We start from the raw sequence: 27,032 nt of genomic DNA, 5'->3' as shown, positions 1-27,032 counted from the left end.
TTTTTATAGGATAATAATCATCTTTACACCACTATTTATACTCGTACACCATCAAATGTGTTTTAAACATTTGTATTGGTACTGTGTAATAACGTGAAGGACATTTGGTGGTGTACGGATAAAATAGTGTACGGATCACGTACCTCCTTGAAACATCTAGCCACCAAGAAATGAAACGTTGGGTAACTAAATAGTTTAGGTTTAATCACCGGTACTAGAAAGTTGTGATAGAACGAATAGACCAGCCGAAGAAACAAATACCGCTGCAGCAAAACAAGCTAGATCTAAGCCCGTAACCAATGGAACGCTCTTGAACTTGTCCAAGACCCCAACTTGAAGCAGCAACATGAGTGCATGCCCAATTTTAGACTTTGCTTGAGAGACCGATTTCATTCCAGCCCAGGATGGAATCTCCTGTAATATCCGCCAACAACATTTTAATTTCACATATATAAATGTGTGATAATATACCCATGTATTATAATTAATTTAATTATAATCAAAATGCATGCATGAACTATATCAATTTATCATGTCTTAATTAGCTAACCATGCACACAAGAAATCCGGCCTATAATTAATGACGTGGTTTGATAATCGCATACCTTCAAGTAGAAAAGACCAAAAAGGTTAGAAGGTGGAATTGGTAATGTGTTGCCTTTAGAAGTTCTTGATGCAACGAACATAACATGCATTCCCATCCCAAATGTAAGCATTGCCGTTCCTACTAAAAACATGTCTATATATACACACAACAGACACAAAAAAGATGTCTATATAAGTTTTACAGGGTCAGATATATACTCGGATGCAATTAATCTTGTTGCGAATAACGGGATCATGTTAATGTTAATTAGAGATGTACGTAAGTACCTAAGGCTTCAATGAGTAGATGCATGATATGTCCATGATCTGAGTGGTGGTAGATTGCATGAAAATACTGGAGGTATGACTCCATAACCAGAAAAACACCCTGAAAATCCATTTAAATAATTGTATAGCATTAAGATTGTAATCTGCATACTCTATATATATGAGAAAGTATACGTACGTTGTTACGAAAGCTAAATCTATATACTAAACACAATCTGTATATAGTACCTCCAAGAAGCATAATACTGAACCAAGCAAGGTTCCTGCTACGCCAAACATCGTAAAGAATCGAGAGTCTATAATAGCCTGTACGTTGATCGATCGTTTCACACGTACAATCATAACTTTAGAAACTCATAAAATATACTTTAAATAACTTTAACTTATCTAAAAGACCTCGATCTGAAGCTATTAACTACTCGTGGTAAATATCTGATGAAGATATCTTAAACATGATGTTGGAAAAATTTGAAAGCCTATATATATGCACTTTATGGCTTTTTGCTTAAAGTCAACGGATTTATATATGTACTTCCTAATTAGTTAAACTTCACTAAAATAAAACTAAAATTGCTGCCATTTGATAAATAATTTCAATAATTATAACCAGGAAAGCTTAATCAAGGATAAACCAACCTTTTCGACTAGGGACTGGATGATGATCAAATTCAAGGGCCTAGGCCTGGTAACGAGCTCCAACTTACGCGGAATAATAGTTATCATGAAGACCATTAAAGCCGTGAAGTGTACTTTTTCCCTTGTTTGGGTGGGTGCAACCACTGGAGCATCCAAGGCCGCCAACATATAGTTGGCGGCTTTAGTAACCACTACTGGTTTTTTCTCCATATCTCCAACCAACTGACTATTTTCTGAACCAAAACCGGTTGCCATACACGTAAACCTCAGCCTCACGGTCGATACACTTTGTAAAGCAGGTGAACCAGGAGCTAAGGGTGGCCTCGAGCTACGCATTAATCTAATGGCCGCCATTGATTAGATTATTAGATATGTGCTTGTACGTAGAAATATGAAACTATATTTTGAGGTTTATATATATGCTAGAAAAATATAAGTAAATAACCAAAGCATCAAAGCATATTAGCTGGGAATATATTTGTCTGCTTGCATGCATAGTGGGGTCCTTTAAGACATTTCAGCAACCTTTTTGGGCTGAAATTGGGGAAGGGTTGTTCAGGTTGGCTTTGGGTACAAGGAATTTTAAAAGTTATAGTGTGAGTTGATGGCATATTGCCATATTGGTCAAGCGCGTGACAATTATACGAGGGCGAGGAGCCGCACACGTGGCATTGTTGAACATTATTATATTGGTCAGCAATCATGAACTGTACATCGTATTGGTAAATGCAAATAGTCAGCAAAACGTGACCAAATTTGGACGAAGCTCACAAGCCCGCGTATGTAATTTCTTGCCTTCCGTCCAAAATAAAATACTTTTTTGATCTAAAGGTTTTTAAGATTAGTGGATTACTAATTTGGTTTATGACGTATAATTATTGATTTTATATGTGTTTGAACTTCGTAGAAAGAAATTTATCGTTAATATATATCTTGAAAAGTTTTTCAAAAATATTAAGGTTAAAATTTCTATAATATTATTAATCAAATTGAACGAATAGTTTTAAAATATATTAATCAAAACTAAAAAATTAGAATTCAAATATATTAAATAGATATACCGAAATCAACTTAGAAATTTGCTAGCTGAATAGCCACTCCATCGGTCAAAATACTCCTAAAATTTTCCGTCCATTGACCGAGCCAAATCGTAAATCTGAAGTATACACCATTAATGAGCTACTTTTAAAACGACATCAAAATATAATCATAGCAAATTTAGACTTTATATCTAAAAGGTTATCGAAAGATATAATCATAAAACTTAAAAGTTAATATAGGTTACAAATACAAAATTTAATATATAATATTTAAATTAGTTAAGTCATATATCATAATTTAATAATTTAATCAATACGAAAGCTAAAATAGAAACATACGAAAATTAACTCCATATAAATATTGATTCTAGTTTACCTTTTTTTTTCCCAACTTTAGTTAAATAAAAATTTTACAGTTTCTTATATTCTAAAAATGTAAACAATATAATTTGAAAAAGACATACCAATTCATCAACAAAGACCATATCGAACGTTTTGATTTTCTTCGGGTTGTTCCACTTTGAAACAGTTCATACATGCACAACACGAAGTTGTAAATGATGATTAACATGTGTTGGCTTAAGATCTTCAAGATGAACTAATATGGTCATATTTTTTGTTGTTGAAGAAAAAGCCATAAGGAACCTATAATTGACAACAAACTAAATTAAAATAAATAATAATAACAAAAACATAAGAATTCAATGTTATAAAATAATAATAATGATTAATTATGTGTAAAGTATATATAAAAAGAAAAACTCTTTTGTAGTTGATCGTAGCTTTTTTTTTGTTGTCGTACGTAAGTTGTATTATAGATTACCAATAAAACCGAAAAGTGTAAATTAATTATTTTTAAATTGGGTGAAATTGTAAATTGGTGATGGAAAAACAAAAGGTGTAAATTAATTATTTTTAAGTGTAAATTGGTGATAGAAAACAAATAAGTATAATTAATTATTTTTAAATTGGCTTAAAGTGTAAATTGGTGATGAAAAATCAAAAAGTGTAAATTAATTATTTTTAAATTGGGTAAAAAATTGTAAATTGGTGATGGGAAACCAAAAAGTGTAAATTAATTGTTTTAGATTGGGTTAAAGTGTAAATTGGTGATGGAAAACCAAAAAGTATAAATTAATTTAGATTGATATTAAAAATTTAGAAGATTAATAAGGTTGAAGAATTAGGCTAAAGGAGTGGGATTAAGGGTGTCAAGTGTAACCCAACCTTCTCTTTTAGTTATATTATAGATAGTCAAGACAAAATTTATAAACAATTTCGAGGTATTTTTCTTAGCATGTTGAATTGTTGATATATGAGTTATAAAAGTAAATCCATACTTTTTGAGTAACCTAGCATAGAAAAAATTGCATCCGATTATTCATTTATTTGTAATTTTGTACATTTAGATTTTCGGTGTTGTGATCTATTCTTAATAACCAAGTTGCAAAAAAAAGTTGTAACTTCAATATAAAAGCCTATATGTTTTTAAAAAGATACAATCATGTATGTTATGGATTGTCATAACTAAATCATCAATATATGAATTGGTATATGGTGAAGTCTGAAAATGGGAAGTCTTAGAATATAAATCTTGATATGAAAAAAATACTTTTTCTATATATATGATGCTGGGAGTCGAACATGTGATGTTTGACTTAAGGAAAATCCGCTTGCCAACTCCACTAATTAAGAAGAAATTGGTTAAAATCAATTGCTAGAACTCGAACCCCGAACGTGCTTGAAAATTCTCCTTCTCTTTTGATAATTTAATAGATACAAAAGGTCAAAGATGTTACAAAAAGTCAAAGATGTGTTTCCCTCGTCATACACAATGACACAAAACCCGCCTCCGTCTCAAGTCTCAACACCACCACCAGTTGTTGTTTCCTCCGCCCAGTGAAAGTTACTTATAATTCAATCAATCAAACAGCCCCCTCCTTTCCTGAATCAAACCCACTAATTCCATGTTTTTATCATTATTCAATCCCTGTTTTTTTACCTCCCCAAACCCACCGACAACCCGCTATCGTTCATTCCAAACCAACACATCATTTCGATCATCACCTAATTCCCCTATTTCACTCATCACCGGCAGCTTAAGAAGGTAAAACCATCTTAACTTGTTTTCTTCTTTTTAATTCAGACATTTTATCAAACACCTTGCCTGCATGATCTAACTTATTTATTGGTATTTACAGTTGTGAATGTTATGATATGTATAAAGAACAAGTCCCATTTACTGAAGCATGGTCATGGCAGAAATCGATTGTTGAACACAGAAAAACATTAATCGATAACGATGAAGATGCTTCGGATACTTTGTTTGTGCTACAGCATCAACCTGTTTATACATTAGGTACTGCCAGTACCCATAACAACCTGTTTTTTAATGTTGAAGATTCTCCTTTGCCTTTATATCAAACCGAACGCGGCGGTGAAGTTACTTACCATGGTCCAGGACAGGTACATCTTGTTTCGTTTTGTTTTTGAAGTTGGTTGTTTGTGTAAGTTGATGCTGAGATGATATGATTCTATGTTGTAATGTAACGTAATGTTTATAGCTAGTGATGTACCCGATAATGAACCTTCGTTACCAAAAGATGGATCTTCATTGGTACCTTAGAGCGCTTGAGGAAGTGGTTATTCGTGCTCTTTTGTCAAGTTTTAATTTAAAAGCTTCTCGAGCTGAGGGTTTAACTGGAGTTTGGGTCGGTAAGTTTCTTACATTTATAGAACGTGTTTGCTATGAGATTATCTGATTCTTGCGATTGCAAAATGTAATTGATAGAAACCGGTGTTTGACAAATTGACTGGGGAATAAAAGGATAGTCTGCTCTTCTCCGAGAGGAAAACGTAGCATGGAAAAGTAGGTTTAGAGTTTAGCCATGTTTTTTGAACTGTCGTTTGCCAATGTAATAGACATGATTCCAAACACCGCCTTAATAATGAAGCTACTTAGCAGCTTTTTGCAGTCTACTTATTATGTTTGATTTTTTAGGGGATAAAAAACTAGCAGCAATTGGGATACGGGTATCACGATGGGTGACATATCATGGATTAGCATTGAACGTGTCAACGGATCTTTCACCATTTGATAGTATAATTCCCTGTGGAATACGAGATCGTGGAGTAGGGAGCATCAAGGGGCTGCTGAATGAATCTTCTTCAATATGCGATCATGCTAAACTTATTGATATTGCTCATGATTCGTTACTAAAAGAGTTTTGTGAAGTTTTTCAAGTTGAATTATCTCATCAGCTGGTATCAATGCTAAGGAAAGCAGAGCTAAAACAATGAAGTTGCTTATTATAGTTAGTTAAGGTTATTAATAATAATCAAATTCTACTAACCAATAAAAGTTCTTTTTGGCACTAAACAAATGTCAAGATGGGTCGATATTTTACAAGTTCTGATGAGAGGTGGTATGACATGCGAATGAAGCGATAAAGGGTACAAGCAGTTACTGAAAGCGTATATCTGAACTCTGGAATGATATGATTGATGAATAGGATGAACTGAGACGATGCAAGATAACATAATGTATCACTAAATTTTATCATCATAGTTTGGATCAAATGTACTAATGCAACGAGTTTTAACATGATTGTTTGTAACATACATCAAGACAGTATGTACTTCATTTCTACTTCATACATTGCTATTAAACAGTGAAATTTTCTTTTTGTTCACGAATGGTCTAATATCCTTCCATCATGTATAGCAAACAGATTTAACTTAAACATACCAAATGATAGCAAAGTATGTGTTGTACTCAATCAATACAGTGAAACAATAAAGGATTGTTCTTGTGCAACTACAAGCTCATTTTTTAGTTCCTGATCAACATAATTGAATCAACTGATACAATCTGGTCAGGTCAGTTTTTAAATATATCAATATCCACTAATAGAAAATTCCTCTATTCGCATGAAGAAACTAATAATATATTCATAGTGGTACTACTACCATTCAAACAAAGAAATCTTGGACTTTACAACATCTTTCACAAAATTCGTCTTAATAGTTCTCGGCAACTGGTCTAGAAGGAAAAAGCCTTTGTATAAATGTCAAAAACGACCAGATGCAAACCACCGCGAGAACTTCAAACGTGACAATCATTGCTGCCAGTGCCCCACTCTTCTCCATCAGTTCTGGCGACTTTGGAAGACCCCTCATTTGAAACATCAACTTCTCCATGAAATGCATAGCTTTGCTCAACTGATATAGCCTATAAATCTGCCAAAACACTCTAAAATTAGTGAAATCCCCTGTTATGAAATGAACAAAATCCACCCATTAGAGAAACCACAAACCTCAAAAATAATAGGAACAAGAGGCCAACAAGATGACTGACGCTTTTCAAGAACTTTCTCAAATATAAACTGAACCAAACAGCCAGCTAAGTATGGGCCAACGGAAATGACGCCAGCTATACCAAGCAATGGCCAAGTGACAAATGCAGCAAACAGAGGTGCTAAAACTTTTAACCCCATTACTAAGAAAGCTGATGACAAGTATCCACGGAGTCCTGTTATTAGACTCCATCGTTTTGAGCTATATTGCAAGTAAGGTCTTTGTACTCGGTCAGTTACAAAGAGAAACGTTGCTAAACCTATGTAAAACATCACCTCAGAAGACGCAGTGTACACAATCTCTGCACAAAAATCTCAATTCAGTTTTTAAAACATAGTACTTGCCTTTTCATTACAAACATATATTATCTTTGAATAATTTTATAAGAAAGATAGTTACTTTATAAACTTATACCTGTGAGAACCACATCCTGAAGAAGGTCATTGCTTAACATGCCTAAAAACTGTGGGAGCAAAACCGATGAAATCAACGCGATAGGAGCAACGATCCAAAGCAAAGACCGGCTTTCTTTGAACGGTGATGACACCAATTTACCTTCTTCAACCATCTGGTGTGTCAATCCAATGAATGAAACAGAACCCGATTTCCCTCCAAATGGTTCAATCCCATCCACCTTACTAACTTTTTTATCAGTAACTTTCGAGTTCACCTCAGAAGTAGAATCATTTACAGCACAACATACAAGATGCCCTCTACTCGAATTCGAAAACAAAGGCTCTTTAGCCTTTCTCCACTTTAGACCACCAACAGAAAATACTAAAATAAAATTCAAGTTAGATACATACACTAATATAGCACATTTTTTTCATATTTTTGTTCACCAAGTTAAAACTTCATTTTCTCAAATAGGTACTAAAATTTTCCATTATAGGTTGGGGATATATGTAAATCTTCCTCCATTTATAACTGTGTTAAAAAATGCTGACATTTTAAAAAAAAATCATCTTTTCCCAAGTAACACTTTCCAAAGTGAAAAAAAAAAAGTTGAAAAATTTTGAGATATCTAATCGCATTTCAGGTTTTTTTTTTTCTCTATTTTAAAATTGATCATTAAATTCAAATAAAATTTTGAGACTAAAAAATATTATAGAAAATTGGATAAAGAATTAATTACCATTTGAAGCTCTCTGAATTTGAACTGAAGATTTGTTCCATACTGCAGACGAATGCAAAATCTACAGCAGTCAAAAATAAATGAAAACTATAGAACACATAAAATTAAACAGCTAATATTAAAATAAAATTTTATTTCAAGAATTTACACGTCTCTTTGGAGTTTGGGTTACTGTGGAAGGAAGGTTGTGAAGATTAATTGTCGGGGCCGCCATTATTACAGTTGAATTGTAATATAAGTGTATAGCAGTATATAAGGTTTTAGCAGGAATTTTGATTAAGCCCAAAAACCCTAAAACCCTTTTCTTTGATGAAAAATGTGAAGAAACATTTTTGAATTAATTTGTTTGTATGGATTAAATGGGCTTCGGCCTTACATTGGGCTTTTAAACCCAACACAAAATGGGTTGGACTCTTAGACACATAAACCAATGATAAGTAAACTTCATATTAACCATAGTCAAATAGTCAATTAGTCACCGTCTTTAATTGTTTATCAAAATTAGAGGTGTTCATGGACCGGTTTGATCCGGTTTTGACTAAATCTCAAACCAAACCGGAAATTTCGGTTTCAACATGTATCAAACCAAACAAGACCATGTATATTGCCTAATCGAACCAGAGCAAATCATGTAAGTCGGTCCAGTTTGATGGGTTTTTAACTTCTTTTTTTCTCTTTCTTTGATGCATACCAACAAGTCAAACTATTTGTTTTAATGTATTCAAACTTCTGATAAAAACTTTATCTATATATTAAAAATAGATATGAGATCCAAATATTGAAAATGTATAACTAATTATAAATTCAAAATGTAGGTGTGTTCTTTATAATGAAATTTTAAAAAGTTTGAAGATAAAAATGTTTACTTTTGTAAAATGTATAAGCTTGATAACTTTACATAAAGTCGTCTTCATCTCGAGTTGTGAAACTATGAATTATGGTCCGGTCTGGTTTTTCGCGGTTTTTTCCTTGCTCAAACCGTAACCAGACCAAATAAACCAGTTTTTCAAAACTTAAATCACCAAACCAGATTTTATCAACTCAATCCGCCAAAACAAATCCAAATACCGCAGTTTGGTCCGGTTTAACCGGTTTGATGAGCACCCCTAATCAAAACCCTCTTTCAATTATCACAATATCACAGATACATCTATCACTATTATTATAGCTATCAGTGAGCTATACTTTTTTTGTTCCTGAAAATGTAAAATTTGCGAAGTTGATAAGACATGGAGTTTTAATGATCTATAACATGATAAACAATATTCAAAATTACAAAGTTAAAAGTTTGATGAAATGATTGTAGTTTATAAGTGCCATATATATACATTTCATTTCATTTCAACATAGCTTGTACTTTTTGAAACATATACATAGAAACTGAAGTTAGTCTTAAGCTCAAAAATTCACCATTGAAAGTCTTTAACGATCGATATGTACATTCATCCTACCTTAAACGTTGCATAAGTAGACCGATGATTACTGTTTCACATCCTTGTGCTGGAACCAAGCAAACCATTGGATGAAGGAGAGGTCGGTTCACTTGGCCATTGATCCTCCCCATACATGGTTGAAAGGTTTCGTTCATTCATTGAATTCAAGCTATCAAACAAACTTTTATTATCAGATTCGCTGTTCTTAACTTCCTTATTCGTTTCTTTTTCACTGACAATAGATATCAATGAACGATTAGACTCTTCCAACGATAATTTGATATTTTCTTTTGCAGATATGCTAATTTCCTCCAAATCTGCTGCCACCTCACTCATAGAAGGTCTCATTTCACTATGAAATGCAAGACATCTGAATGCTATTTCAGCAACCTTATGGATTGAGGAAAAGGTCCACTCGTCTTGATTATGCTCGAGGGAAGGGTCAATTATCTCCTCAAGAGAACCCCTTTTTATTCGGTCAACAGCCAGTGATGCCAAATTGACCTCATTCTGTCTTCTAGAAAAGTCTAACGCTTTACAAGCTGTTATAATCTCAATCAAAACAACTCCAAAACTATAAACATCACTTTTATCAGATAAATGGAAGTTCTGGTGATATTCCGGGTCTAAATATCCTGGTGTGCCTTGTGGTGCAGTTGAAATATGCGATGACTCCATTATTCCCAATCTTGAAAGGCCAAAATCCGCTACTTTTGTTTTGAAATCGTAATCTAATAATATGTTACTAGACTTGACATCTCTATGATAGATTGGAGGATCCAAATTTGAGTGGAGATAAGCAATAGCTTGGGCGGTTTCAGTAGCAATTATGAGACGAACGGGCCAAGGAAGCCCATTACCCCTTTCTCTTTGCAAGTGCTGTGATAAAGTCCCATTTGGCATGAACTCATAAACAAGTATTTGTTCATCTTTGTCAACTGAACAACCTAACAAACGAACAAGGTTTGGATGGCTTACCGATGAAAGAAGTTTGATTTCATTTATAACTTGTTCAATATTGTCACCATCAGATCGGTGCTTAATACGTTTAATTGCAACCCATTCTCCATTCTGAAGTTTTCCAGAGTACACAGTGCCATACGCTCCAGTTCCTAGCCGTTGTTTATCAGAGAAGTTATTTGTGGCCTTCTCGATGTCTTTGTAAGTGTAAATGGGAACTGTGATGCCTTTGGCTTCATAAAACAACCTGTTTACCCTACTTCTAGACCTTGAAATGGTTCGACGACGAATAAAGCATATAACCAACCCTATGCAAATAATCAATGAAGCTCCGACAACAACAGCTGAAACAAGTAACGATCAACATTAGTGGTGATAAATATAAGTAGTATATTACGTAATATACAATGGTGTAAAACTAGAAAGAAATTAAAAATACCTCCAATCAGTACACCAACTCTACCAGTCCCTCCACAATGACCAAATAAATACTTTGAAGCATTGCAACCAGAAGAACCTGTATTTTTTTGTTATCAAAAGCTAGATATAATTAGTTAAGAACTACTAATAAATACAGAAAATTTGTCAAATTCAATTACATATATACACTAACTATATTAACTAAGATTTATTACCAGTTACAGTGAAATTTAACTTTAGCTTATATGTTTTAGACCCTTTAAAGTTTAAACTGTCACAAGTACGTACATCATCATTATATGAACTAAGATTTGTATTTTTAACAAATGTTATCAATTTTATAAAATATATAAGTAGTTTACTCCATCATATATTAGTATCAATCTAACATTACAAACAAAATTCTTACAGTATTTAATTGATAATCGTAATCATAAAAAGATAATAATAATAATGGAAGAAAACCATGTTGCATTTCAATAATAGATGTGTCCCACGGGGTTAGGTAATGTTTGTCATCTATTTAGAAAAACAAAAGTATTTCGAATCATCGATAATGATTAATTTGACTTGAGTTAAACCAAATGACTATGTGATGGAGATTTGGGTCCACTCATGAATGATGTATATCTCCTAATAATTTTTTATTACATTCAACTTTAGATTTATAGCATTCAGACGACAATACATGGATCGGGTTTTCAGTTACGTTAAGAAAGTCATCTTATGATCAATAAAAAAAATCAAAAACCAATCGGGCCTAATTCAGTTAAAATGTTTTTTGCATTAACCATATATATCTTGACGTATGACTAGACAAATCCAAATCATATGCTTGTTTTTTACATAAGCTTCCTATTGATGATGAATATTCCCAAATAGTGTAGTTTTGACATGGTAGATTTATTAATCTATCAAATTTGATTATATGACTAATTTTGATAATAGAGTCCAAACAAGGTTTGACTATCATCAAGCTAGCTAGGTGTTCAAATAGTCAAACATCCTATGGTAAAGTTTTTTCTTTTCCTTAAACAATACACGATATTGAAAATCAAAAATAGATTAGAGTCCAAAACTTAACTTCCAATAAAAATCAGATGTAGACTGTTTTTGGATATAATTATTATAATTAGGACAATGATCACATATCTTATATAGATTTATATACACCAGCTTTAACTAGGTATAATAAAAATAATAATTAATATTTGTTTTATAAAAGCATGCCTCTTTTGACTGTGCTTTCGCCTTAAGTATGCTCTTACTTTTATTTCCTCGGGTTTTTTTTTTTTTTTTCTCAATGTCACGGTAGACGACCCGGAAATAATAAAAGTAGATTTTTTTTTTTTTTCTGTTTTTTGTTAGTTTTTAGTTTGAATTTATGAGGTATGGAGTCACATCTAACTTTTATCGACTCTAAAACTAATTAATAAAAAATCCGACACTTTGTAAATGAAATCCCATCACTTGGCAATAAAGAGACGACTCCCACAACGACAACTCATAGAAGCGGACCGGACGTGACAAAATAATTCATATTTCATATATATATATATATATATATATGTATACTATATATTATCCAAATAAAGATAACTAAGATAAAAGAAAAGGTTTTAGGCCTGTTATTCGAATCATCACACATAAGTACATAACTACGATCGATATGAAAAAAATGACACATACATATATAATTAATTCCATGTATCATATTCAAAGCAGATAACTCTACAAATTAAGTAATTAAGCCGGAGTACGTTTTGTTATTATTTGCATTGCTTTCACAAGTTCACACTTCAAAAATTTGTGCTACAAGATACTGGTATTATCATACTGAGGTCATTGATTTATCTGTAAATTAAGTTTTCTTTATCTTAACTCGATCCAAATTGGTACTTTTGGTTATAAACTACTATCATGACATAACTATAACCATTTGTAGTAGTCCGTTAATGCATTTTGTGTGTCATCATGCTTATGGGACTTTCGTATTTATATATTTTTTTGCTACAACTAATAACTGGATTCAATAAAATTAACCTCTTTCACATAATAATTAGAGAAAATGTCACAAATGGTTTTTGTGGTTGGGCATATTCTCATTCTACGCCTTATGCTTTTTTTTTCGTTGCTAACAATCCCTGACTTTTTCATTTTTATGGTAAACAGTCCCTGACACTAACTTCTGTTAGTTTTTACCGGTTAAACCCCTCACGTGCATTCCACGTGAGGGTATAATTATCCTTTTACCATTCACATGGACTTTTTGTGATAATAATATAAAATCAATCTATACATATATCAATATCAATCATATAGATACAATCTAAATCTATAACCATAACCATCAACACCTTTTTCACCATTCCAATCTATCCAAAACCTTAAAAACAAAACATGGGATTTGCGACGAAGTTATATTAATGAAGATATGACTTGCGTTTTCTCATGGATGGCCGGGGATGGATGTTCCGGCGAGATAAAATGGACACTCACAAAAATCCATCCATTCACATAAACTCTAGTGGCGGTGAAAAATACCCGACCCAGATCAAAAACCATTTTTTATAAACCTTATTAAACACGGATCCGCAAAATGCCACCCTTTAAATACGGAGCCACGAAATACTACCCTTTAACATTAGCACTTGTTTTAAACCCAAGTCAAATGACAAACCAGATTGAAAGACAGCGATGGATGGTGGATGCGGTGGTGATAAATGTGAGAAAACGGGCGATCCGATAGGTTTTAAGATACGTCAAAGATGTTACTTATTGCTTGATAAATAAAAAAAGAAATAAAGTTTTTTTTTCGAACATTCAGTCGGCATACGACATCGGGGAAACCTCACCATATAATGGTGAAGCCTTGCATGTACCCTAGACAACAAAAAGTTGACCATGAGTCATTACAAGTATTCAGAGGGAAAAACCCCAAGGTTTTGCCATCCCTAAGAATCGAACTCAAGACCTTAGGTAAAACTGGGAGTGTCTCTGACCAGTTGAACTAACCTTCGTTGGCAAAGAAAATAAAGTTGATGGAATTATTAATTTGATAATTTATCAATAAATGAAGGATCATTGATTGATGGAGGGAACGTGCATCTTTTGCTGAAAGTGAGGTATGAATGACTTTCATTTACAGAAACTTCCTTTTTTTTTTAAAGATAATGAATGAAGGCACGCAATGTGTTTGTGTAAATGAAGCCATGAAGGGTTGGTTTGAAAATTGAAAAAGGGGGGATATTGAACAGCAGCGGTAGTCAATGCTAATTTGTTATGGTTATGATGCGGAGGTAGATACAGATTATGGATTTAGATTTTGAGAACATTTTTAAATCTCTGGGTCTTTTTTTGGATTTAGATTTGATATAGAAGAAAGAGATATATAAATATATATAGGTGTATATGAATATATGATTGATTCTTATAAATAAAATAAATAAAAGATAATCATATACACATAATAGATAAATTGATAATCAGATACATTTTAATGGACAATTATATCCTCAATAACGGATTAAAACTAACAGAAGTTGGTTTTAGGGACCATTAGCAATAAAAATGAAAAAGTCAGGGACTGTTAACAACGAAAAATAAAATACAGGACGTGAAATGCGAATATAACCAACCACAGGGACCATTTGTGACATTATTTTTAAGAATTAATTATGTTGAAACTAGGCCAAGTTTGTTGGTGAGCAATTTGCTGTTGCTTGATTAACTTTTAAATATTTTCAAAACTATTAACATATTTTTTTTTACCATAATTAATTATATAAACGAATCAATTAGATATTAGAATCAAATATATAACATCTTTTCTTGATTTTATATTTTCAGAATATGATTCGAGTGAGGAAAAAAATAGCATGTACAGCTTAAATGATTCTAGTTTCGTCGCTACAAGAAAAATGACTTTGATTTACTCTAGTTTAAATGGCTCTAGTTTTGTACAATGCATAGGTTTATTTAGCCGTATCATAACTTTTAAAGTGATGTACTTTAATGTGTATGTGTATATATCCAAAACTATTTTGGCCCTTTTTTAGAGGATTAAAGGTTCTATTAACTATATTACTATTGCTAATGCTAACTATCTATATATATTGTTTTTAAAATTATATAGATGTCAGGTATGACCCTCTTCCAATCTGCCAAATTCCTTCGACATGGTTCTCTCAAGTGCCCTAGTATACTCTACTTGTAAGTGCTTAACATTAATATCTCAGCAAAGTAAATTTACCTATAAACCATTGGGTTAATATTTCAATGGTAAGGAATTCCCTCCATAAAAGTTTGGATTTGGAAGATCCAAGTTCAAGTCAGAGGTGGCTCAACAGTACCATGGAACTAGGCGATCGCTTTAGGCCCTCAAATTTCTAAGGTCTCCAAATCTTGTATATTAGACTTAGTGTTTGAATTTTGGATTAAGTATCATTATATAATTTGCATTGCAATAACGCCTTTTTGATTTTTGCATCAACATCTGCATATTTTTTTTTATTACTTGTAGTTCAATAATAAAAGACGAGCTACTTTTTTTTTTAAAAAAAACTTTAGTTTATATGGTAATGAACTAGGCCCCCAAAATTAATCTAGTTTGAGGCTTCCAAAAACTTTAAGCCGCCACTGGTTCAAGTCTTAAAAGGTAAGGTTTTTCCATGTTATGTTTTCGTGTTTTGGGAACTATTAGAGGGTTTTCTGCCTATTAGGGGGTTTTAAAACATAGTCTAGCCCATTTGTTGTGATAAACGACACATGCTAAGAAGTAATCCCACCGTTCCAAACAAAAATGTTATATAACACTAAAAATAAAAATAAAAATATCTACGTTTGAAATTAGTCAAAATGCCAAAGGCATTTAAAATTAAACTCATAAATTCTTAATGTAGATAATAAAGAGGTGACATACCATTAAGTCTCCGACAACCGGAGCTACCTTTGTAGCCATCACCATCGAACCCGCTCCTACACTTGCACCGATACCCATCGCTACCATCCGCTGGCGACACAATCGTCGTACAATTAGCATCACTCGAACAATCTTCGCAACTCCCTTTAAGCCACCACCCTAACTTAACCATTTGTATATCCAAAGAAATCGCGGTATCACCAATCATCTCGGTGGCAACACCGGTAAGCAAAAACCGACATCCCATATGCGCAACATTGTCATAATCAAGAAACATACGAGTAACATCACTAGAATAACAACTCACGTTACCATAGCCAACATCACCACCACTACAATTAACAATCTCGAGATGCGTACGTAACATCGTTGCAGGAATCATGCAATTTTTTACCATCTTTTCCGTACAGTTTTGCATGAGGATTGCATTTGTTGACGTGGGCGCGTAGTGTTCACCGTATAGGTGTTTGAGTTTGTGAACAGGGCGCCCACATGTGGCTAAAAGGCTTACGAATAAGCCTTCTGGGTTTATTTGTTGGACTTGGAATTCATTGATTAAAACGGTACCGTTTGATGTGCAGTTTAGTTGGATTTGGCAGCCGGGTGAGAAGCCGAACGGGTATGGGACGGGAGTGAGTTGGCTGCCGGGGCATGACCGGTTGCAAGTAATTGGTTTTTGGGATATGATCGATGGTAAAGTTATGATGAAAAATATGAAGAGATTTTGTAGCTTGATCATTACTTATTTGAGCATAGAGATATAGAGAATAGAAGATAGGGTCGAATTGGTTTGGTGAATGAGAAGAGGAATGCAAGTTGAAGACTTTGAACAGCAAGCTAGCTAGCAAGAAATAATTTCCTTAACTATATTCAATTATATTTATATTTATATTACTAGCGTTGTACCCGCGCGATGCAGCGGGGAATAAGAAAAAAACGCCGGTGATTTGATGGTGGTTTGTGGGGCGGCGGCGATGAAAAAGAAAAAAAAATAAGCCGGCGGCAGTGGATGGTGGTTTTTGGGGCGGTGGTGGATGGTGTTTATGGGGATAGCGTACATAGAAGGTAGATTGCGGCGGTGGATAGTGGTATTTGGGGCGGTGGTGGATGGTGTTTATTGGGGGAGAAAATCAGAGAAGAGGGGAGGGAGAGAAAATCGGAAATCGGATGAACGTATGTGTGTGTAATGAGCGTGATGGAGAAAAAATAGGGTAGTGTAAATTAGGAAGGCATAAAAGACATTTTAAAGGTAGAGGTATTAAAAGGGGGGTGAGGTAGTTTGCTTATTAATGGAGTAGAGATATTATTTCTTTGTCATTTATGTAGTTATATTAGGAAAAGATTTAGCTAAATTTGTACGAGTATAATATATCGATATTATACTGTTTGAATTTGGAAGTATCTTTACGGATGTAAATTGATTTGTTACCATCAAAAAGTCAATATAGTTACCCGGATTCCTCTTAGAATTCAATACCGTCTTTTGATATTGGAATCGGGACGCTAACGATACAGATTCGAGATTTGAGAAATTTTGTGACAAGGTAATACATGCAATATATATGGTAGTTATGGCACCCTCACAATGTTTATAACTCTATATTATTTTTATATATTTATTTAGTTTTGAAACTAATTGACAATCCTAAACTGATATAGTTTAATTTTGTATTTTACTTTTACGTTTGTTAATATCATGAAAATTGTTTGATGAGTCAAGAATGAAAAATTTGACTTCGCAAGTGATGATATACCAATTGTTTCCTGGAATACACGGTATTTTATCGGTAAAATCAGTGTAATAACACTTCAAGGGAAGAATATCACTTAAGCATAGGAAAAAATTGAAGATGAAACCCAAAGCTTGAATCACTTCTCTACACATTATTCAACGGTGTTTCTTCTGGACTCGTAACACCTTTATTGGTCGAGAGCACAAACTAATCTTAGTTATATATACACTCGTTCTCTAGCATTATCGACTAACAAACGTCGGTACTTGACATATATTAAAGGTTCTTGTTGACTACTTGTCGTCTCCAAATTAGTCATTTAGTCGTTAACTTGTGTTTTACGGTAGTACATGCTTGAATTTGGACATATGCGCAAGTCATGAAAGGTGGGGCCAAACCATAAGGGCTGTTACGACTTTGTATTTTTACGCCATCACGGATATAACTATATAAGTTTTTCAAAGAGTTGGTAAAACTTATTTTTTTCTTTGTTTCAAATGTTATAGTCATGGTCAATAAAATTTTCTTTTTAAGAAACTTCTAATGCTTTTATCATTTTCATGACCAAAAAACTTTGTATGTGATATCTTTATATCCGTAAAGGGGAAAATCGTCCTTACTAAAATTTGGAAATTAACAACACTCTTTTAGAGTTTTAAGTGTTATATTACAACTTAACAAAACCATGACTAATAATTAAGATTGCAATGAAGTTTGGGCCTTGGGAGACCAAGGTTCGAATCCGAGCAAGCAAGGTTTTCCCTCAATTTAGCGTCGTGTCTTCTATAGCAGTTAAATTGGTGTAGTGTTCCCTCCCCTGTGGTTCCCTGACTTCGTGGATCGGTCGCTAGTGACTATCTGCCTAATTGAATGTAACAGCTAGCCGTCCCGTGATACGAACGGTAAAAAAAAAATTAAGATCACCTAAAATTATGTTTTTCATGCATTTATCGAAATTGAAGTTAAATTTAAAAACAAAAAATCAATTGCGTGCACAATGTTATAGTCAAACGTATATTAAAACTTACTTTAAGTAATAACTAGCTAATTAGCTCGGGTTCAACCAGGCCATATTAATGAAAGTTTTTTAAAAACGTAAGATCATCAGTAAGTTGCGACGAAATGGATTGAGTCTATTCATAAATATCTATGTGATTATTTACTACAACTTTTTTTTATATAGTTTTGATAAACAAAATGCATATAGCTATATATATTTTACTTCAAAATATTCTTTTTCTCGGAAATAAATAAAAAAATGTCTATATTTTTTAAAGTTTCATCAAGACTTAAATGTAAATTATAAAATTATATGAAAAATTAATAAAGTAATTAAGATAGTGTTAAGATGGATTAATTTTTAAAAAACTAAAATGTTGCTAAAATTATAATTTTAAATATGATGTCATAATTTTTAAAATCATTTGTAGGAAAGATTGTGAGTTTGGCACATAAGAAATTTTTTACAAAAATATTCTAAAAATAATTCTCTTCTTATTTATATAAGAGATTATGATGTTTATCGATCCATTTTCATTCTCTTTATTTCCATTCCACTCTACAAGACAATCTTTTCAGTGAAATGAAGTGTCATTATATACCACTTGATAATTAGAATTTAATACTGTATAATTTTCTTATTCTTTTTAAGTCGTCCAAAACAACAATAGAGTACGTGTTTTTTCCACTAATTTTACTTTTCTATTTGCGTGAGTAAATTGTTTTTTATTTTCATACCGTTGATTCGTTGAACAGGAATTATAATAGTTGGAACTTGGAAGTGAAACATAATGAATCGCCAAAATTACAAGAACTACGCATAATACCCAACGGACTCTAGGTCCAATAATGATGGGATCATTTTTATTTTTATTTTTATTCTATCAAATCTGGGCCATATTTAACAGCCCACTGTTTAAGGTTTCAATTTGATTCCCACTATTAATTTACCATTTTAACGCTTCACTTATGGTGTTTTACTGCTTTTTTCTTTTTTTCTTTTTGGGTTTGCTTAGGGCTGTATTTAAGGTGCATAAATTGTTTGCACATTTACCATAAAAATCAGGGGGCAGACTTTTAATATAGAAGGTACAAGTTTTTTTATGCACGTTAAATACAACCCTAGCATTTCCCTTTCTTTTTTAAACATCAAGTCAATAACTTAAATCGAGAAGTCATACAATATTTGCATGTAATCTCTACTTACACCGTATCCTTAATCTACTTAAATATAAGATGATGTGGTAGCTATTTTAGATTTTTATTAATTTCTACATACTTATTTTACTATTTAAAAAAATGTATATAATTTGTCAATTTGTTACATCTATAAACGTATGCAATATACATTTTAAGTATGAAAAGTAAAAAAATTATTGTCATTTACACACTTATATTGTATTAAATAATATTCACATAATTACATCCACCAATATATATAAAGGGGTTGGGTATTGTAAAACAAGTATTAAAGTAAAATAAATAAGACAAGATCTTGACCTTTAGATCATGGTTAAATTGATGCATGAAGATTCACGAAACAATTGATGCACGATGATTTTCATGATGCACGGTGATCTTTAGTGAAGAAAAACATATTGTTTTATTTGTTTTACTTTAATACTTGTTTTATTTTACCTAAAACCTATATAATAACAAGGTCCTAAATTCATTTCTAAACAAATAGGAACCTTTGGATGAGTTTCAACTTTGATTTAGAACCATTAGATCAAATTTAGTTATTTCATCTTTTATCAATGACAATATTAGTATTTATATTTTATATAATTAGTCAAAATATATCCTTTTTAATTATTTTTTTATACCATAAATAATATATAAATAATATATATTTGATTATTCGAACTTCTTCTAACGTACTCTACTAGAAGTATATTAATTTTGTGATGATCTTACAAAATTGTCAAAGTAATCTATCTACCAAGGTTTTATGTAAAATAATACGTTTTTAAAAGGAAAAATTTTATTGTTTGTTTTTGTATGACTAGAGATTAGAAACGTGTTCACGTAATGCACTAGATAAATGATCTTATACATATGATATTTAGAATGATTAGCTACGTCATTCCTTGCAGCCGAGCCTCCTGGCGACCTAGCCCTATATGTTGTCTTTACCATAAGCCATTTTTCGGATAACAAAATTTTTAATTTTGCACATATTCACAGGTTCATCAATTTTATTTATTCTTCATAGACGAAGAAGCTAGTAAGGTGGTATACTATATTTATCCGCTTATTGAAAGTCCTTCTAATGACCTATGTATTCCGTTATCATTTCCAGTAGTTCGATTCATTGTGATTAGGTATTTAGAACATTATGTTGTGGTCATAAAATTAAACTTTAGGCTTTTTTTCATATGGAGATACTAACATTATATACACATATAATCATTGGATTATTTTTTTCAGTTTGGTTTAATAAGTTTTTACTTTTTTTAAATCACTCGATTTTTTTTTATTGTAAATCGTGTTTATAAATTAAGTCCGTGTAATTCACCAGATAAATGGTCTTAAACATATGATTATTATCGGATGATAAAACTAAATTTAAATAGTTATTTAATTAAAAAATATGAAATTATGTAAAAGGCATGATTGACTTTTGTTTATAATATTAATAACATTTCAAACAAATATTTTAATTGGTGAATCATTAGTTAGGAAAATTGTATTATAAGCGGGTTTGGGCGGAGCTTGCACTGGGTTTTTCGGTTGCTGCGATTGGGTAGGAGGTTTTTGAGGTTGTTAAGTGGGTGACGGCCCCGACCCCCTGGATGTTTACTTGGTGATGGTCATTGTATAAACATCGCAACAATTTACAGTTTCGAGATAACAATGCAACAAATGATGACTTGTTTTATGTTGTATCTGTTTCGCTTATTTGGTTTAGCACACGTTGTGTCTATTGTTTTTCTTGGACAATGCAGCAAATTAGCCCGAGTCATTTGACGTAATTTTATCTTACTCTACCCTTGTCATTTTGACATCTCTTATTTATATTTGTTAAAATATTAGTTTATCATGTATTGCAATTTAATAGAATAAGCATTTCTCGCATATTACGCGGGAAAAATAATCTAGTTATATACTATATGAAGTGAAATAAATGTGAATAATACCTCGCATGCTTGGCAAGTTACTATTCATACATTTCAGACCCTGTATTACTATTCGCATTTTGCCAAATTGTACTCGTATCTTGTTCGGATTTTTTACTACTTCCAGTATATACTACTTCCAGTTTCTACCTAAATAGTAGAAAATGCCCTCCAACCTTTGCATGGGATGATGATTGAACTTATGACCTCTGTCTCCAGAGGCAAGGATATTTACCACTGATCCAACCATGTTGTTTGGCCTTAAAACTTACTAGTCTATAAATTATAAGTGTGTAGCTAATATTGTCTCTATATTTATAAATGCATGCAAACATAACGTTTTTATACAATGAAAGTGTGAATATGTGCTCTATGTTTTTAAACGCGGAATGTAATTTATTTATTACATGTATATATTTATATTTATATATAAAAATAAATATAAATATAAATGTAAACGCTTTACATATACATATTAGATTAGACAAGTGCAAACATAACTAACAGAATTATACGTCTTTTTCTGAAAGTTTTTAAAATTAATATAGCTTCTAGAAAAATACTCGTATTTGTTTTAGTAAATTCTAAATGTATTAACTTTAAACCATGACATAGTTAGCAAATATCTTTAATTATATGTGAAGTTGAAGCTTATTTCTTTCTGTCGTACTCTCTTGACACCATCAACGGTCCATCGTGCAATGATTATACTTAGTGCTTTATCTTAATTATATACGGGAAAAAACCCATCCCACACCGATTTGTCTAAACCTACAAAGATTCTCAATAATCAAATGTTCCGATCGCCCCCTTCATGTGGGAAATATTTTATTTTACACGATTACGTGCTAGTATATATATAATAATATCTCATGAATGAGCCAATTGTTTCGACACTTTGCTGAAGCATATTTATTAATAAAATTTATAGCCGTCAAAAACAAAAAATGTTTTATGTCTACTATCACTTTAAATCTTGGCTTTTAGACGACGGATGTTTCATATGTATGAACGCCATGATAAAAGATGACCACCGGATTCTATTAGTACAAGTTAAAGTTGATATAGTTATAACTGGTTGAGAAATTGTTGGAATTCATGATTAAATAAGATATAATAAAAATTAGTCATAATATTCATTATGCTTATGTAGTTTTTTTTAAGCTATAATAAAAATTAGCTTACGTTGTCTTAACCGGATCCGCGCTAGAGAGCCCCCATCCCCAACTAAACCGCCCGAAGACACGACATTTAATTGAGATAAAACTTTGCTCTCTCTGCAGGACACAAACTTATTTCACTGAAAGACTTTAGTTGTGAAATACCTTGAGATGTCTTTCCCATGTCTTCAACTCGAAACCTCTAGCATGAAAAGCTGGTGTTCAACCATTGAGCTATAAGGGAAAGTACAATTGATTTGTAGTACATGTACTTTTTATAGTACATGTGTAACATGTGTAACTTAACTTACACACTTCTTCTTCCTTCTTCCTTCCATCTCCGACCACCACCATGATCATCTCCGACCACCGCCATGATACTCCGGCGAGAGTTACACATGTGTAACTACAACTTACACATGTTTAAGTTAACTTTCCGACGAGAATCAGGTTCGTTTTTTGGGTGTTTATGGTACGGGCCAGAAGCCCTTATCCGTTCTAAACTTAACCGTCAAGGGACGCATATGGGAATCGTATGGATTTGATAGGCGGCGATCCAAGAGATGGTGGCGGTGTGCTACGGTACGGGCTCCGTCCTTGCTGCCGGCGTCGGCGCCGTCGCTGGGTGGTCGGAGATGATGGTGGCTGGTGGTGGTTGTCTCGCGAAGGAAAAAACCTAGAAATTTTAAACGCTAAAATGCTAAAAAAAAAAGTTGTACTTACACATGTGTAAGTTAGTTACACGTGTAAGTCTCGCCGGAGATGGTCGCCGTCGCCATAGGATCATGGTGGTGGTCGGAGATGATCATGGTGGTTGTGGTCGGAGATGGAAGAAAGAAGAAAGAAGAAATGTGTAAGTTAAGTTACACATGTACTACAAATAACTTTCCTATATGTGTATATATATATATATATATACACGGAGTATATAAAACTTGAAATTAGAGTAGAGCAAAATAAAAACACAAATGTTTAGTTATATTAAACAAAGATATATCTCTTAATACGTATAATTTTTAACCGTTTATATAATTTATATGATATTACAAAAAATTAATGATTTTCAAATTTACATTGATCGCATACATTTAAAATTATGCTTTTTTTGAACAAAGACAATACTCTTTAATACGTTTAAAAGAAAAAATGATTTATTTTTTTAAAAATTAGTTTAAAATTCCTCCTAAAACTATTAGATGTTGACACGTGGATTCTACTAATTCTCTTTCTTAATCTTATCCTTTTAATTTTTTCACATGTCTCCATCTAATAGTTATGATCGGATTATTAGACTATTTTTTTAGAAGGATTAATCATTTTGTATGTTCAAATGTTATGTGTAATAAATATAAGTTTTGAACTAAATTTTTAACATTTAAAAGATGTAAACTTGTGAAGTATATTATTTCTTGAAATTGATCAAAAGAATCAAATAAGCCTTATTTGAAATTATTTAAAGCGAGTGGAAATTACATAAATAATTGGAAAAAAATTTGATACACTTAATATACTCATATGACATCACTCAAAACTATATTTTTAATTCTTTCATAAATATTGTGTTGAAGTTTGTAGTTTGTGATATTAATTCAATAAGATATATTAATAATATAAATATGTTTTTTATATGAATTTTTTTAAACGTACAACGAGTTAGTAGTTAGCATTCGAAATACCATATATAATGACATTAAATTAGGCAGTATGCGGAACGTGAACAACGCGTATCTGGAATGAGACCCAGCATTATCGAAACCCACCCCTATTAATTCACTTTTATAAATGTAAGCAGTAGAATTTGAATCCCGGTAGATTTCTTAAAGGTCTAAAATTAACCTTACTAAGTGTATTATAAGGTAGGAAGGAGTGGGAGTCGGGTAGGCATCGGCTAAGGCATACCCGATCGGCTACACCATGGAAGGTGTTCGGGTAGGCTTCGGCTAAGGCCTGATCGGGTAGGAAATTGGGTAAGTAAACCGATCGGCTAAAGTGTTTGAGTAAACAATTTTGAACGTTGGCATCAAGTGGGTCCCCCCCCCCCCGAACGGCTAGATCTGAATGTAAAAAAAAAATAAAATTTAACCCACTTCTCTACCTTTTCACCCATAAAAACCCCATTCTTCTTCCAAATTTTACACCACAACTTTCATTTTCACCCAATTTTCATTTCATCCACAATTTCCTTTCAACCAAAATCACTACAATGGACCTTCGTGATTGTAAAATGGCTATCCAAACTCACCTAAATCACGACTCCAAACACCTCTCAGATGTCAATAACGTCATTCAGGGCGTTTCTGAGAACAAAGCGGCTTCGTAAGCCGTAAGCCGCAATCAACCGACTTATTGCCCCGGGTTATGCACGTAACATTGCGAAAAATGAGCATCTTGTATATCTTTGACAAAAGATCGACTGGCTGAATCAAGTTATTTTTCAGTTAAACGCTGCTTCTTCAACATTGACCCGGACGCTAGACCACGGGGTATTCTCGCAAGCCAATGTGGGTGGTGGTCAGGATGTACCTTACTACTCTGACCCGGGGGAGGAGTACGTTTCTCCTCTACCAGGCGCGGCCGCCGAGTCTCCTTAGCGCTACCCCTACATTCACCGCAATGACGGTGACAACACTGTGAACTCGGATTATTCCGAGGCTTAGTTTAAGTTTTATTTAAGTATTTTAGTTTTGATTAAGTGTTTTAGTTTTATTTAAGTGTTTTTTAGTCGTATTTAATCATTTTCCATATTATGTATTGTGGTTTTTAGTTTAATGAAATTATGTTTTATATTTATATGGTTCTAATTATATGTATTAAAATTAAATGAAAAAGAAAATGAAATTGGGTAAAGAATTAGATATGTATTGCCAGTGATTTGGATAAAAATTGGGTAAAATTAGGTAATTGTGAGTTGTAGAGTTTTGATTAGGGAATGAATTGGATAACTAAATTGTATTCCTTCCTACCTAAGTACTTTAAGTAGAAATATTTTAAAATAACGAATATTATAAAAGAAAGGAACATTTTGTGGTTATTAATAACTTACTTGATAAAAATGAAAGAAGTTAATACTTTATAATCCATCCTAAAATATATTTCAACATTTTTATTTTAGTTTGTCTTAAAATATAAATATGTAATTACTTAAAATATAACATAACAACATATAATTTTATGATTAATGCTTCCTTTTTTTTTTCATAATTATGATTGTTAAGCGAATCGGCAAAAAGTAAAAATATGTAATTCACTAACTTGTACCCAAAGCAATAATTAAATACGGAAAATGCTAAATGAAGCCTTTAGGGTTTTACTTAACTTGCATAAAAATGTTATGCGTTTCCATATCAAATATCCACCTCCTGGTTTTATGGTAATTGTACAACTATTTAATGCACCTTAACGAAAGCCCTTAGGGCTTCGTTTAGCAAAACCCATTAAGTATTTCTATTTACTTTTAAGTTTTATCAAAACAATAATATAAATGTGTTTTTATTGACTACAGATATCTACCAATATACTAAAACAGAAGTGTAATATCTATTGATCGACACTTGGCGTAATATTAAAAAGACATGCGTCCTTTTAATCTATATTTAAAAAAATCCATGCCCTTTAAAAATACCATTTATCATTAAAACTATTAAATTAATTATATCAAAAGATCTCTACGTACGAATTAATAATCTAAAGATATCTATACACTCTGAAACATTCCTTATTTTGATATCTTAATCTTAATCTTATCTTAATATATATATATTATAAAACAGTTGAACTAATTACTAATTAACCAATCACATCGTTCGATTTCATCAAATTGACTTTTGATGATGTCATCATTAAGATAACTTACAAATTAAAAATCCTAATAATCATTATCCAAATATATTATTATATTAATATTTATATTAATTTGTAGAAAAAGTCTCATTAATTTACACTTTTTTGTTTTTCATCAATATTTTACACTTTTTAGCCCTGAATACTTAGTTTATATTTATTTTTAGCCATCAACTTGAGAGAATTTTTTAAAATTTACAATCATTTAATTAAATAAAAAAAATTTAACATATGAAATATTTTCTACAAAAAATTATTTGAAAACTTAATGACTTATTAACAAATATTAGAAGAGTCCTAATTGTTATCGAAGGATATAAAAAGAATCCTAATTGTTATCATATTATCATAGAACAAGTTATTGAAAATAAACATATGCGTGTTATGAACGCGCATCATGATTAAAT

At 32.1% G+C, this 27,032-nt stretch overlaps 4 protein-coding genes across 4 annotated transcripts; 1 reads left to right on the top strand and 3 right to left on the bottom strand.

Annotated features, from left to right (window-relative positions):
• On the bottom strand, nt 1-2,054 carry LOC122590014. The gene is made up of 5 exons (XM_043762352.1): nt 1,510-2,054; nt 1,102-1,179; nt 874-973; nt 606-739; nt 1-414 (listed from the first exon to the last, which is right to left on the bottom strand). The coding sequence occupies exons 1-5, from the start codon at nt 1,861-1,863 to the stop codon at nt 202-204; spliced, it is 879 nt and encodes a 292-aa protein (XP_043618287.1). The 5' UTR covers nt 1,864-2,054; the 3' UTR covers nt 1-201.
• A 2,311-nt stretch (nt 2,055-4,365) lies between these two features.
• LOC122587330 (octanoyltransferase LIP2p, chloroplastic-like) lies at nt 4,366-6,241 on the top strand. The gene is made up of 4 exons (XM_043759465.1): nt 4,366-4,656; nt 4,751-5,015; nt 5,114-5,264; nt 5,551-6,241. Exons 1-4 carry the CDS (start codon nt 4,517-4,519, stop codon nt 5,847-5,849), a joined length of 855 nt encoding a protein of 284 aa, XP_043615400.1. The 5' UTR covers nt 4,366-4,516; the 3' UTR covers nt 5,850-6,241.
• Nucleotides 6,242-6,474: 233 nt separating this feature from the next.
• Nucleotides 6,475-8,337, bottom strand: LOC122587329. The gene is made up of 5 exons (XM_043759463.1): nt 8,189-8,337; nt 8,041-8,101; nt 7,320-7,682; nt 6,866-7,206; nt 6,475-6,788 (listed from the first exon to the last, which is right to left on the bottom strand). Exons 1-5 carry the CDS (start codon nt 8,252-8,254, stop codon nt 6,570-6,572), a joined length of 1,050 nt encoding a protein of 349 aa, XP_043615398.1. The 5' UTR covers nt 8,255-8,337; the 3' UTR covers nt 6,475-6,569.
• Nucleotides 8,338-9,343: 1,006 nt separating this feature from the next.
• LOC122586610 (wall-associated receptor kinase-like 14) lies at nt 9,344-16,573 on the bottom strand. The gene is made up of 3 exons (XM_043758588.1): nt 15,775-16,573; nt 10,873-10,950; nt 9,344-10,777 (listed from the first exon to the last, which is right to left on the bottom strand). Exons 1-3 carry the CDS (start codon nt 16,511-16,513, stop codon nt 9,528-9,530), a joined length of 2,067 nt encoding a protein of 688 aa, XP_043614523.1. The 5' UTR covers nt 16,514-16,573; the 3' UTR covers nt 9,344-9,527.
• Between the last annotated feature and the right edge of the window lie 10,459 nt (nt 16,574-27,032).

Source organism: Erigeron canadensis, chromosome 2, assembly GCF_010389155.1.
Source record: "Erigeron canadensis isolate Cc75 chromosome 2, C_canadensis_v1, whole genome shotgun sequence".
Taxonomy (NCBI): domain Eukaryota; kingdom Viridiplantae; phylum Streptophyta; class Magnoliopsida; order Asterales; family Asteraceae; genus Erigeron; species Erigeron canadensis.
This window is presented reverse-complemented; position numbering and strand designations above follow the sequence as displayed.